The sequence below is a fragment of the Eptatretus burgeri genome, chromosome 4 (genome assembly GCF_056783735.1).
Source record: "Eptatretus burgeri isolate ZD-2024b chromosome 4, Ebu_testis_v1, whole genome shotgun sequence".
NCBI classification, from domain to species: Eukaryota; Metazoa; Chordata; class Myxini; order Myxiniformes; family Myxinidae; genus Eptatretus; species Eptatretus burgeri.
This window is the reverse complement of record NC_140964.1, coordinates 49,335,377-49,349,320: the sequence shown is the minus strand read 5'-3', so window position 1 is coordinate 49,349,320 and position 13,944 is coordinate 49,335,377. Positions and strand designations below refer to the sequence as shown.

Genomic DNA, 13,944 nt, shown 5'->3' with positions numbered 1-13,944 from the left:
TAGTTTGGCACTCAGTCGATCACATTCTGCAAATGTCCACCTCTGCACTGAATATGGATTTGAACATGGCAGGTGAAGTTGTTGATAATTATTCGCTGACATTCGGCAAGTGGGATGGACCGAACTTTCTCTGTGATTGCTTGTTTAAGCTCAAGGATGCTTCTAGGGTTATCCGTGTATGCATTGTTTTTTGAGATATTCCCAAAGATTAAATAAACAAAAATAGTGGGCTCAGATCAGGAAGATATGGAGACCACTTGACATTGAAGCATCAGCCAATCACTCTATCACCGAAATGGTTTGTCACCCACTCACGGGACTCATTTGTGGTGTGAGGGGTTGTCCATCCTGCTGAAACCATTGTTCTTCTCGGATAAAGTTTCATGTCATCATGGAGAATCCTCCTGAGATTTGACACTGTCAGTCCAAGTTCTTGACTGTCGTGGCAAAGCGACTTTTTTGGACTGTTTCCGACCGACTGTTGGACTCTCTCAATGATCTCAAGAATTCTCAGCAAATGGCATCCTGAATGAGTTTGTCTCTCCATTGATTTTCAGTTTAAGTTGTGCACAGTTCCTTGCTCTTGAAATTTTTCATCCATTTGAATATTCTCTGTTTTTCATGGGGTGTTTTTCTTGAACTTTCTTTGAGTTTGGATGAAGGATTGCATTTCAATGTCAGATTCCACAGAAAAAGCCTTTTCTTAATTTGGCCAGGACATCGTTTCCGACATGGCCTCAGCTGGAATTATCTGAAATAAGAGAGAAAAACATGAAAAATAAATGAATGGTGAATAAAACAGAGGGTTTGGGGTTTTTTGACACACCCAGAAGATTAATCATAATCAAGGGAAGTTGTCTGCATAGAAAATTGGCGACCAATACCAATGACCACCTGTTTCACACTTTAACACACGTGCTGATAAACAAGACAATGTCAAATAGGATAACAAAGTGGGTGGAACAGCAAATAAGTATGACATTTCTGGGTCACAAAAAACATCAAGCCTATTCAAATTGATAGACATTTGGCTGCACAGTCCAGTGATGATTGCCTGTCAAGGACGTCCATATTTGTTTGGTGAACTCTATTGAAAGATGGACGTGAAAGTGAACATAATGAACGACATGCGACAAGACCAGCAGAATGTCGCTCAGTAACATTGACATCAAGTGAGTTGAGGATCTAGTGTCACCTGATAGAGTTTCACATAACAGCAAATTGCCCGTGCATGCACAGGATTCTAAATGGGGTTGGGATGAAGGAGGTAAAACTGCAAATGGCGTCTTCTGTCATTGAGCCAGAAAGCTGTTAGCAACAATTCACATTTATTGCCACATCTGATGAAATTTAAATGCTTGAATGGTGGCATGGTACTCCATTTGGAACTGTTTGTTCGGTATATGTATATTTTTGATGCCTAGGGTTCATAATAAAATTTGTGTTGGTGCCAAAGCCAGAGACCAATTGCAAGTTCATCGTAGCATAACTTGATAAGTGAAGATTGGTGTCAGATGTGTTGACTCTACCATTCAAGTCATGGTATATATGGAGATAAACTATTTATTGGTCAACATTGTAACCACCAGTAATGAGTTACATTGTAAATTGTTTGTATTCAAACCCATTCGATAACATCTCTTTAATTGAAGTGTCCCCCCCCCCCCCTGTGAACTTCATTGATCAGACTGATGTTGCTCCATACATTTGAGAGCTTTTTTTTTTTTACAAACTTCGGGACAAGAACATGGCACAGGCTTTAACAACATTAAACAAACCTTACCTTCAAAAGCACAATTGGAAAGGTGCACTCCAAGACTGCATTGATCTTTGCTTTGATGTTTGTCATCATCTCCTGATCCTGCACACCTGCATAAATTTCCCAATTCACCTTTGTTGAGAAATTATCTTCTTCCTTTATCACCTGCTCTATTAACTCCTGCTCATTCTTCTCTAATTCCAGCTTGGCTCCATCGTTGGCATGTTTTATGTTGTCCTTGATTATCTGTGCATTTGCCTACAAAAAAGGAAAATGAAATTGTGATGTGGATCCAATTTTTCCTCCTAACGATGATGAATTAATTGTCCCAAAGAAGGCTTACCTTGACTTTGTCACTCACTCCTAGGAGGTTGTTCACTTCAGCTTCTGATGTGGCAATTGCATTTTCCAAATAGTCCAGATCTGCCTGAAGCACTGTCTGGAGTGATTCCCAAAAATAAATGATTAAAAGGGCACTGTATCATAACATACATTCATTTCTTGAAGAGATATTTTTAATGTGAAGTTGTAACCAAATTATCTGAGAAAACTGCATTTAAAACAGGAAAAAATTGCCTTCGGTCGGATTTGCCTTCGCTTCCTTGAAGTGGGCACACACAACAAGTGTGTGCCCACTCTCAGGAGAGACAGAAAACAACATCTGTCCAACCTCAAGAATGAACCTTCAAAGTTGTCTCCCTTCCCTAAAACTTGAGGACACCTTGTTAAGTCTGTCTCTGGAGTAAAATCTGTCTGTCTCCCTTCCATCCCTTCCCACTCTTTAAATGGCACCACAGCCAACAGTTTGTGAAAAGGCCAAATGCCTCATTCCTGTGTTTTCTTCAAAATATTGTGTCCCCAACCACTCACTCTCAGTATCCACCCTTCCCTGTCATACCGAACTGCTCCTGGACTCTGTTTTTGCTCCTGAAAAAGTGGAGAAGTTTCTTTCAACCCTTGACTCTGACTCTGCGACTGGACCAGATGACAACAGCTGATATGTCCTAAAACCTTCTCTGCTGTTCTTGCACATCCTATATATGCCCTTTTCACCATATCATTTGCCCTCGGTCATCTTCCATCTCCTTGGAAATCTGCCAACATCATTGCATTACATAAAAAAGTACAAAAACAGATCCCCTTAACTACAGACCAATTAGCTTATTTCCAATCATGAGCAAGATCGTGGAATCCATAATTGCAGTTTATATGAAATCCTTCCTTTTTCCAACAACCTCATCTCAGATTACCAATTTGGATTCAAACCAGGCTACTCCACCTTGGACATGTTGCTTCGACTCACGCAACAATGGATAGGGGCCCCCAATGTCAGACATGAGATCAGGGTCATCTCTCTGGACATATCTCATGATTTTGATACAGTCTGGTACCCAGCCATGCTCTCCAAATGCTGCCTATGGAATCCAAGGCCAACACTCCAAGCATGGCTTACTGTCAAATCAAACATGGCTTACTCCTTCCAAACTCATCTACTGTCATAGCCAATGTGTGGCTCTCAACGGAATCCTTTCATCTCCTCTCCCTGTCAAGGCTGGAGTGCCCCAAAGCAATATTCTGGGCCCAGTCCTATTCCTGATCTTCATAAATGATCTCACTGACTCTAGAAAATCATGTATATATATATATATATATATATATATATATATATATATATATATATATATATATGCTGATGACTCCACCCTCCGTCGTGACATCCCTAGACCTTCAGACTGGCAGGCTGCAGCCTTTTCCCTCTCTCTTCAGACCATGAAAAAAAAATCACACGCTGGTCAAACACTTGGAATATGTCTTTCAATCCTGACAAATCTCATACTCTCACCATCTCTCTTTATAAGGACCATCTAGCAGACCCTACTATCTCCTTTCTTAACAACCCTCTTGAGGAAGTTCAGTCATTCAAACTCCTGGGTCTCACAATCAATCATGATCTTTCTTGGGGAATTCACATTTCAAAGTTAGCTTCCAAAGCCAGCCACTGACTGTGCATCATCTATCATGCAAAGTCCTTCCTTGGCACTCCTGAACTTTCATTCACCCACAAGACCTTCATCCACAGCTTGATGGAGTCCTGCATTCCCCTCTGGGCTGGCTCCACTGCCTCATATCTTGCTCAGCTTGACACTGTAGAAACCAAGGTCTTCAATAATATTGGAATCTCCCACGATAAAGCTGAGTCTATGGTCCTATCACTTCACCATCTCAAATAGGTCAATGGTCTCTGTCTTTTTTACCAGCTCCTTTTGGGCCTTACATCTTCTGATCTTTCCGTGCTTTGTCCCCCCCACGTTTCTGCAGTCACACACGGTTCACCACCAACCACCTTCTGGTGAAACTACCTTAACCCAGGATCACTACTCATGTCCACTCATTCGTACCACTTTTTTCCGCCTGTGGAACCAACGTCCACATTCTCTTCAATGTCATTCTTTATTTTGGATCTTGGTAAACAGGTGGTAAACAGCTGTCTGTTTACCACCATCTCAGATCATAATAGCAACCTTTCCTTTCATGTCATGAGGTGCATAGGGTGCCGAGGTAGTTTCACTTGCCTAAGAAGTACAATCCTGGACGGGTCGCCACTCCGATGCAGGACACTCGAATGGCTTATTACCCCAGTAATCTGGTACTCATTTTGCTAACCTCGAAAAGATGACAGGCTGAGTCAACCCACCTGATGTTCTTTCAATGGAATGGGAGGGGCTTAAACTCAGGACCCTAAGACCTTAAGCCAGCCACCTTAACCATTAAGCAAACACCAAGCTTATCTTAAATCATCCCCAATCTAAAGCCATCATATTTTCTACCCTCGTTAATCTCCCCCTCCCCCTCCCACCCACACCCCACCTCAAATCCCTCCTCCTTCAAAATTTCCACTTTTCTCTCGTTGGAGTTCCTTCTGTATCCATCTTGTCCACCCCATGCATCCTCTCCTTAACACCCATTATTTGTCCAAGTCCCCCTCTATCTCGGCCTTTAACTCTGCTGTTGGTGTTTCCCCACTTTCTCTACTGTACCTTTTGCGTCCTGTTTTGTGTGTTTGGCCTCCTTGTTCTTGTCCTGTTTTTGTCCGTTAAGTCCTGATCCATTCAATGTACAAGCTCTTCCACAAGCCTCCACGATGTCATCCAAAAAAAAAGGATTAATAACATGAGTTGAGCCCCAACAGGTTTTTGTCAACTTTACTTGTTTATAACTTTGCTCGTTTACTCTTTTAATTTGGTCGTCAAAGCATGTGGGCAGCATTGTGTCTTTGAGGCAGTGTTGTTCATCCCCAGTTTCCCCAAAGGCATTAAGAGCCAACTACATAGTAAGGACTGGTGCCGCCTATAAAATCATGTCAGTTAGACAGATTACAATCTCCTTTCAAGTAATTTTTGAGCTACCTTAGTTTATCGTTTTTTAATCTAAGACTCATGGAAGAGCTTGTGCATATATCATATGCAGAATAATGATGGCAAACATCAGCGCACTTTTTACATATCTTTCAAAAACAGGAGTGGACGATGGACAAATCAACACAGTATATGGGATTTGAATGTGGGATTTCAACATAAGCCATGACTTCAAATGGGAGTGCCATCCTAAAGTGAAAGATCAACAAGTGAACTTCAAAATGACACTGTGCATTCAAAGAGTTTATGCAAATCTTCAAACTTGAAAAACTGGACTATTGCAGGTTGTGTGTGAGGGGGCCAAAGCTACAAGACTGCATTTATCCCCAACCTAGTGATGAAAACAAAATGGCATTTCACCTTCATCAGAAACGTTGCATATGCATATCTGTCACGGAAGCTCGTTTGTATCATTTATTGGACCTACTGATGACGCCATTCACACCTATAATCAGTGCAAGACTTGAATTTGGCCATGGTACAAACATCAAATGGCCTACCCATATTAAAAAGATACAGTGAGATGTAACACTGATGCGTGTTAATGCAATTGCTCAGCAGTTAAGGTTAACATTCACCAAGTAGTGCGAGCTTATGCGACAATTCACCAGGTGGTGTTAGCGAATGCCAATGTTTATGAGCAAATGCATGAGCTCCTGGCTCTGTTCCTCCAAGGTTTTAACAGGGTACACATAGTTTGCGTCCAACTCTCTCCTTGTTAAACTCCAAAAATCCCAGCTCACTGCTCACCTCCACTCATTTCTTCCTTTTTTCTCTTACCTCTGGAACCTACTTCCTTCCCCAGTCTGTTCAGTCCCATTCTTCCCTTCAAGGCTTCCCAACAGTTGTTCATTACTACATCAGGTCATCCTCCATCAATACTCATCATCTCTTTTACCCCCAAATGACCCCATTCCCAAGCACTTCCTTTTTCCAGCTCTTCTACCTGCCTCAATCATGTATACAAAAAACAAAGCTAACATTCACCAAGCAATGCTAGCTCATAAGACAGCTAACAGACAGTTAGTCAAATCAAACATGGCTTACTCCTTCCAAACTCATCTACTGTCAGAGCCAATGTGTGGCTCTCAAGCCCACTACCGGATTTAGGGATGGCCAGGTGGGGCCATGGTCCCAGGGCCCCCCACATTTCGGGCCCCCCCACAATTTTGATGACATTTTGAAAATCCTTTGAAAATGTGCTTCTAAAGTTTTATTGTCGGTGAATGAAGATTGTAAACTCTTTGTAAGGATATCTTTTCAAAATTGTCCGTCATTGTGAGGGTCCTTTTCAAGCTTTGGCTTTTTAAGCCGTTTCTTCCACGGTCCACAGAACGGATCCAACGTGGTCAAAAATTCCCGGTGCAAGCCTCGGGCATTGGGGGCCCGCATTCGGATCTTTTTTTGGATCGATCATCGATGCTTCGGATGGTTGAGCGTGGCCAACTAACAACGGCACTGCCCGCCAGAGCCCAGCAAGCACAGACGGAATACAGAGGTCCAGCCAGAGGAGGGGTGAAAAGGTGAAAGTCGACATGGTAATACTAGGCCAGGCCAGCACAGCGCATGGCCGGCAGGGGTAGTGTTGTACACACTGAAACTGCGGCTGGCAGGGAACGCTGTCAGTACCCTGCTTACTGGCGCGCACAGCACAGTAACACGGTGTGACTTTCTATGTTCCAGGTTTGCGAAACATACTTGTTAAAAAGTCTTTGCTGTTTCACCATATGTATGAACGTTCGGTACTCTTGTGCCCATGAATGTTTCATGCAATTTATGAATACCATGTTGGTGTAGTGCAAGCCTGTAATTCTTACTTTCTTGGTGTTTTCCCACCGGATATGGTGAGAGCTTCCAGTTTCTTGTCCGTTGGTGTAAGTAAATCGTCGCCATATTGTCTTTGCTCGCCGAGTGAGACTTTCGTTATTCGTGCCATTATATTAATAAACATTGTGCAGAAAGGGAACTTCGGTGTCTTCTCGTCTCATCCAAACCGTTTGATCACGGTATTTTCCTGGATCCGCTGTTCATCGTTATCCTCCGTATTAACAGACTTACCGTAAGTTACCAGAACCTACTTTTTGATACTTGTTGTTCGTGATTCTGGTTCGTCCCACGTGCACTCTGACGATACCTCGGTTACTCGGGACCTACCAGCTGCAGAAACCACAATGAGCGGCTTCGGTGACGACAGGCACAAATCCAGGGCTCCACGGAAATATGACGGTGGTGCTCAAAAGTGGAAACGTTCCAAGGAAAAAGATGAAAGACACAAAGCCGTCGTCGACAAGACCCAGAAAATCTCAGAGTTTTTCACTCCTTGCACAAACAGGTGATTCGTCCATGACAGAGGCTGGAACACCAACAGAGACAAAACAAGCGGATTTGGCAACTCAACCACCACGTCAAGATTCGCCCAACACCTCGGAAGGTTCCACCGATGAAGAACATGCATCAGATGAAGAAGCGCGAGATATACTGACTGATCGTGGACCTGGCTTTGCCAATGACATTGGATGTTGGCCTCCTGAGCGACCGTCGTCAGAGATGATCGACTACTGGGCATCACGAGATTTGGAACCCCTGCAGAATTCGACTGGTCCCTTTGATTCATCCATACAGTTTGTTGAAGGTAGCAAACGCTGCTGCTCCAAGAATCTTTTTTTACCGTAGACTACAAAACGGAGAGTCCGTGAAAAGGTCCTGGCTTTGCTTCTCCACATCAACCGGAAAACTGTACTGCATCGCTTGCAAGCTCTTTGGAGGCGCTACTGCCCTGGGCGGGGAAGGATTCAATGATTGGAAGCATGCCAGTCGTTCTATGGAGGTGCATGAGCGTTCCCATGTACATTGTGCGAATATCATCTGCTTGTCAGACAGAGCAACATCCACAGGTCGTGTGGACACTAAACGCGTCAAACAGGTGAGTGAGATTGCGTCCTATTGGAGGGAGGTGCTGAAACGAAGTGTGAGCGTGATATTGTTTCTCGCTGAACGTGGTCTAGCGTTCTGTGGATCAGATGAAATTGTTGGGTCACGGACGAATGGTAACTACTTTGGTTTAATGGAATTACTTGCGGAATACAATCCATTTTTGGCGCAGCACATTCAGAAATATGCCAACAAAGGTAGTGGCTACACCAACTACTTATCATCTATGACATGTGAAGAGTTAGTCTCCATCATCGGAAAATCTGTTCTGGATAACATCGTCGCTCGTGTGAAAGAGGCAAAATACTTCCCTGTGTCAGTCGCTTCTACTCCTGACATAAGCCACATCGACCAGCTCACAGTTATTCTATGATTCATCGAGAGCGAGGCTCCAGTGGAGCGTTTCATGACCTTTCTGAGCAACACAGGACACACTGGACCCCAGCAAGCGACTGCATTACTGGATTTTTTTGAAAGCCACTGGATTGGACATCACTAACTGCCGAGGACAATCTTACGATAACACATCTAATATGAGTGGCCGATACAATGGGATGCAGGGAATGATCCAACAGGAGAACCCTCTCGCAATATTTATGCCATGCGTGACGCACTCACTGAACTTAGTCGGTCAGTCAGCCGTGGGATGCTGTAGACCTGCAGCAGCATTCTTTGAATTCGTGGAACAAGTGTATGTATTTTTTCCAGCTTCCACGTCGCGCTACGCCAGATTATTTGATGCCCTGAAAGCCAAAGGTCTGCAAGTACCAAAGCGCCTCAGCGACACTCGCTGGTCGGCTCATTCTGATGCAACCCGAGCTCTTCTTGAAGGTTACAGCGAAATCATGGATGTCCTCGATGAAATCACAAACGATGAACAACTGAAGAGTGAAATGAGAAACACCGCCGAGACACTTCACCAAACGATATGCACGCTCAAGATAGGGTTCTTTGCTGGTTTCTGGTCTACTGTCCTTGGTAGATTTGATCGTACGAGTAAAACCCTTCAGTCACAAGCTACCGATCTCAACACAGCCGTGCAGCTCCTCAAGTCACTGGCGAGCTTCGTGCAGTCATTACGCGATCAGTTTGATACATTTGTTGTTGACGGAGGAATTCACTCGCAGATCGAGTAGACGAAAGTGTAATGTCCGCCTCGCTCCCTTGGACTACGGACACACTCCAGAAGTAGAACTAGACGCCAAGGAGTCCTTTCGCATCAGTGGATACGTTGCAGTGATCGACGTACTGCTGTCACAGTTGGAAAAGCGTACAAACGCTTACAGCGAGATGAGCGACAGATTTGGATTCCTGCGTGCTCTTGTTCAACTCGAAGTGGAGCAGATTCGAGAGTCATGCTCGAAGCTCGTCGAGCTGTATCGGGAAGATCTATCACCTGACCTCACAGAATAAATGATTCAGTTTCAAGCCATGACGAAGGAGTCAGAGCCAGACTCGGGCCGTACTGAACTCGAGATGTACAGTTTTCTCATCGAGTGAAAACTCACCGATACTTTCCCAAACGTGGAAGTGCTGCTTCGGATTTACCTCTCACTGATGGTGTCGAACTGCTCCGGGGAGTGCTCGTTTTCGAAACTCAAGCTTATCAAGAACCATCTTCGCTCCACGATGGGGCAGCAGAGACTGGTCAATCTGACCATCATTTCAACCGAATCTGATGTGCTCAATTCCATGCAGGTTGACAGTATCATATCTGAGTTCGCTGTCGCGCAGGAAGCTTGCCCATTGATTAAGGCACCGTGTGTATGTTCATTGATGTGGATGACACTGCCGTATATTTGCGGTCCCTGGAAGTCTGCTATTAATCACCATTTCGGATTTCTCTTCTCCAGAGAGTTTTTAGAAGTTAGAAGATTTTTAGTCGAAGTTGGTAGTCTGATTAATGACAGTGCGTCGTTTGTTATTTTCTTATATTGGTCCATCTCTATCTCTTACTTTTGCAGCAACAGCATTTTTGTGATTTGATTTTAGAATGAGTTCAGAGATAAGTCATCAGCTCATTGATAAGTCACCAGCCATATCAATAACAATCCATCCATATTGTCATATTGTCAGATTTAATTGTAATTTGTGAACATGTTTGCCAAATCATTCCTGATCAGGATCTGCCAAATCTATACATACAAGTTCAGTTGTTTATGAAAAAGCAGTTATAATTTAAGTTGTTGATTAATCTCCAAATTTGGGGGCCCCCCACAATCATTGTTCCCACGGCCCCCCACATGGTAAATCCGGCCCTGGTTAAGCCAGGTGTCCCGACTGTCGGCATTAGTTGTTGCCTTGTTGGACATTAAATATCCCATGATGTGCTTCACAAAGAGTGAAGACCCTGAACAAATTTCAAATTCCTGCACACTCAACATATAATGAAGAACCAGTCTTGCTCGGAATACGAAAGGCCCTGTCACACCTTGACGATTTAGCCAGCGTATGCCTGACGTATGAAAAATTTGGCTAAAACACTGGCACACGTCGAATATGTCATGGGTAAGGTTGTATACATTAAGAGCACGCTGACATACGTCGTAGTATGCTGGCATACGTCGTAGTACGCCGAGCTGTTAGACAAATTTTCCATGCTTGAAATTTGTCGACGTATGACAGCGTATGACTCACACATTCCGCATAACGCTGGCCATAAGTTGTAGGCACATTACGCGATCGTTGACACATGTCGACACACGTTACTTGTAAGTTACTCATAAGTCGAAACATGTCGAGGTAATGTTTAGCATACCCGAAACTTATTTCTAACCTATGAGTAACGTGTTGTAGGCACGTTACGCGATCGTTGACACACGTCGACACACGTTACTTGGAAGGTACTCATAAGTCGAAACACGTCAACGTAATGGTTAGCGTCAGTGTTCCAGACTCCCTGGTTTTTATTTTATTTTTATTTATTTATTTATTTTCTTCGGAATGACGGTGATGTTGACACTTTGATTTCTAGTGCGGTTATAATATAATATAGTTAATAGGCTGCCGCTTAACGATTTAAATCATACTCGACTGAGGGTGTCAACCGCACTAGAAATCGAAGTGTCAACATTACCGTCATACCGAAGAAAAAAAAACCCCCCCAAAAAACCAGGGAGTCTGGAACACTGACGCTAACCATTACCTCGACGTGTTTCGACTTATGAGTTACTTACAAGTAACGTGTGTCAACGATCGCGTAATGTGCCTACAACTTATGGCCAGCATATGCGGAACGTGTGTCATACGCCGAGTACGTTGAGAAATTTTCAACATGCTGAAAATTTGTCGACGTACTCGGCGTTTGACGACGTATGCCAGCGTGCTCTTAACATATACAAAACTTACCCATAACGTATTCGACGTGTGCCAGCTTGGTTCAGCAAATTTTTCATACGTCGGTATACGCTGGCTAAAACGTCAAGGTGTGACTGCGGCTTCACACTTCGATGTCTAGTGCGGTTAAGATTTGAATCGTCGAGCCGCAGCCTATGAATAGTCTACGCCACGTGATCGTCGGCGATACGCTGCCGTGCGTTATGCATAAGTGAGACTATCGTTGGACATAGGTTGTGAACGCCGACAACACGCTCAGCATTCATTGGTATAAGTTATCTTTATGTGATTGAAACGTTCTGTGTACGTTACTAATACGTTATGCATACGTCCAACATGTTATTATACGCCCAAAACTTAAAAAAAACATCAATAGTTCAGCGTACGCCAGCGTTTTACATACATTTTGATACGTTGCCATATGCTGGCTAAAACGTCAAGGTGTGACAGCCCCTTAACATCAGTCTGCTTTAGTGGACAATGGAAAGGAAAAACAATGGATGAAATTAACAGGACCTTTATTTAGGTATGCTAACCACCGTCGCAAGCAAGGAGAAGCTGATGTTTTGGCCGTTAACCCTTCGGTGTAAGCAAATTTTAAAATAAAAAGCTTGACCATTTCACGTCCCAAGTGCTTCCCCATGGATAGACTTTATGTTTGCTCTGATGAAGGGGTAACACCTGAAACGTCAACTTATCCTTGCTTCCCATGGCGGTTAGTATACCTCGATCAACATTCTGTTGATTTCATCCATTATTCATGCATCCTCGGTCGAGTATGTTGTGTCGGGGTGGCGACAAATTTAGCATTGTAACTGTAACCAAGAAACTGCTTCAACAGAACTGATGCTCACTCAATATAGTGCATGGTGTACAAGACAGACAGACAGATACGTGATGGTTCCTCACCATAAGGATCACATTAGTGATTGAGAGAGAGAAAGAGAAAAAGAGAGAGACAGAGACACACAGAGACAGACAGAGACAGACAGACAGACAGAGACAGACAGACAGACAGACAGAATTACCTTATCAGAGCAGCTTTCAATGAGGAAAATGAAATGTCATGCACAAAGAAGCATTATGTTCACAATGATCATTTCAAAATATTACATCGACAGATGGAAAGGATCGTTTATTTACTATAGACTACATTACACCCTTACCTTCTTTTCTTTCGTGGCTTCATCAATGTCGACCACATCATGTCCCTTGTGCGTACCCAGGTTCATACAAAGCATGCACAGTGCCTTCTGCTCCACTTGGCAAAACATGCTGACGACTTCATCATGCTCGAAGCAGACATAATCGCTGCGCCGACAGGTTGGTGGGATGAGGACATGCTTGCGTTGATCGTGGAGATGGTGCTGTGTGACGAAGTGCGCTTTGCAGTATGAGGCTGAGCAATTCATACATGTATAACTAGCCGGCTTTTGTAGTGTATTGTCACAAAAATCACAGATTGCCGGTTTTTCTTCCTCCTCCACTTTCTTCATCATGTTTAATTGGAATTAAAATGCAGATCCGATATTTACGATAAATCGAGAAGACCCGTAAAAGTGGAACACCTGGAAAGACAATTACCTGGTGAAACACCAAAATCCTCTGTGCTGTTGACAGTCACCGTCAATACCTTATCGTCAAGTACATGGAATGAGGAAGCACCTATGTTCAGGCTTTATGACTCGTTTCAAACCTGTAGCTCCACGTTTCTTGCCAGTATCTATGATAAACGACATTCTTGAAATGCCATTGTTTTGCATATTCACACTAAGCTGTTTTCCATTTATCTTTGCTGTGACTTTTATTTTTGCATGGACAGTCAACATCTCTTATTCTACATTACGTGTTTTGCTTGTACCTTCTATTCGATTAACACACCAGGAGGGAGAGTACTGTAGCGGCATCATTTTGCCTTTCATGTTATATGTAAATATGCTTTAGATCCTGGGTTTTCGAGTCCCGGGAGCAACCAGAAGAGAGACAAGCTAAACCAGAGACAGAAGAGAGACAGACAAGAGACAAGCCACTAAAAATGATTGGTGGTAGGTGGTCTGTCTCTCTTGGTCAGTCTCAGTTGGAAAGTCAATGGAAATCTGAGGCAACAAATCTGGAGAGTGTAATAATCAGCAGAGGCCGACATGAATGATGTCTTCGGCCCACGCTATTTTGTTAGGGAGGCGCATCTCCCTAAAAACACTCACATACCATGCATGTTGATGGGCTTGATTAAACCTTACGAATAACTTTTATTCGACATATGATTTGATTTTTTTTGGGTCCCTCATCGTTAGTAACACTCGACCCAAACAAAACCAACGGAAATCTGACGCAACAAACCCAGGCCGACAGCAAAGGCGTACAGGCAAAGGCCTTCAGGCCGATAATCAGCAAAGGCCTAATTTCTTAGGTCCACAAGAAAACCAAGATGGCAGCCATATTATTTTTGGGGGTGAGTGCCATGGTGGGTGACAAATGTCAAGTCAAGTGACAAATGTGGGT

General features: G+C 43.5%; 1 protein-coding gene across 3 annotated transcripts in view; it reads right to left on the bottom strand.

Annotated features, from left to right (window-relative positions):
- The window catches only part of LOC147028006 (proto-oncogene tyrosine-protein kinase LCK-like), a 63,457-nt gene extending 50,316 nt beyond the window's left edge, over window positions 1–13,141 (bottom strand). Inside the window, exons 1-4 of one of the 3 annotated variants that reach the window (XM_085877924.1) lie at window positions 13,027–13,141; window positions 12,609–12,809; window positions 2,103–2,198; window positions 1,784–2,017 (exon numbers count right to left, since the gene is read on the bottom strand). In XM_085877924.1, the coding sequence (XP_085734050.1) occupies window positions 1,784–2,017; window positions 2,103–2,198; window positions 12,609–12,716 (438 nt within the window). In that variant the 5' untranslated portion in view covers window positions 12,717–12,809; window positions 13,027–13,141. Of the gene's footprint in view, window positions 1–1,783; window positions 2,018–2,102; window positions 2,199–12,608 lie in introns of all 3 variants that reach the window. The other 2 variants (XM_085877923.1, XM_085877925.1) reach the window with 2 other exon arrangements.
- Window positions 13,142–13,944: the final 803 nt, after the last annotated feature.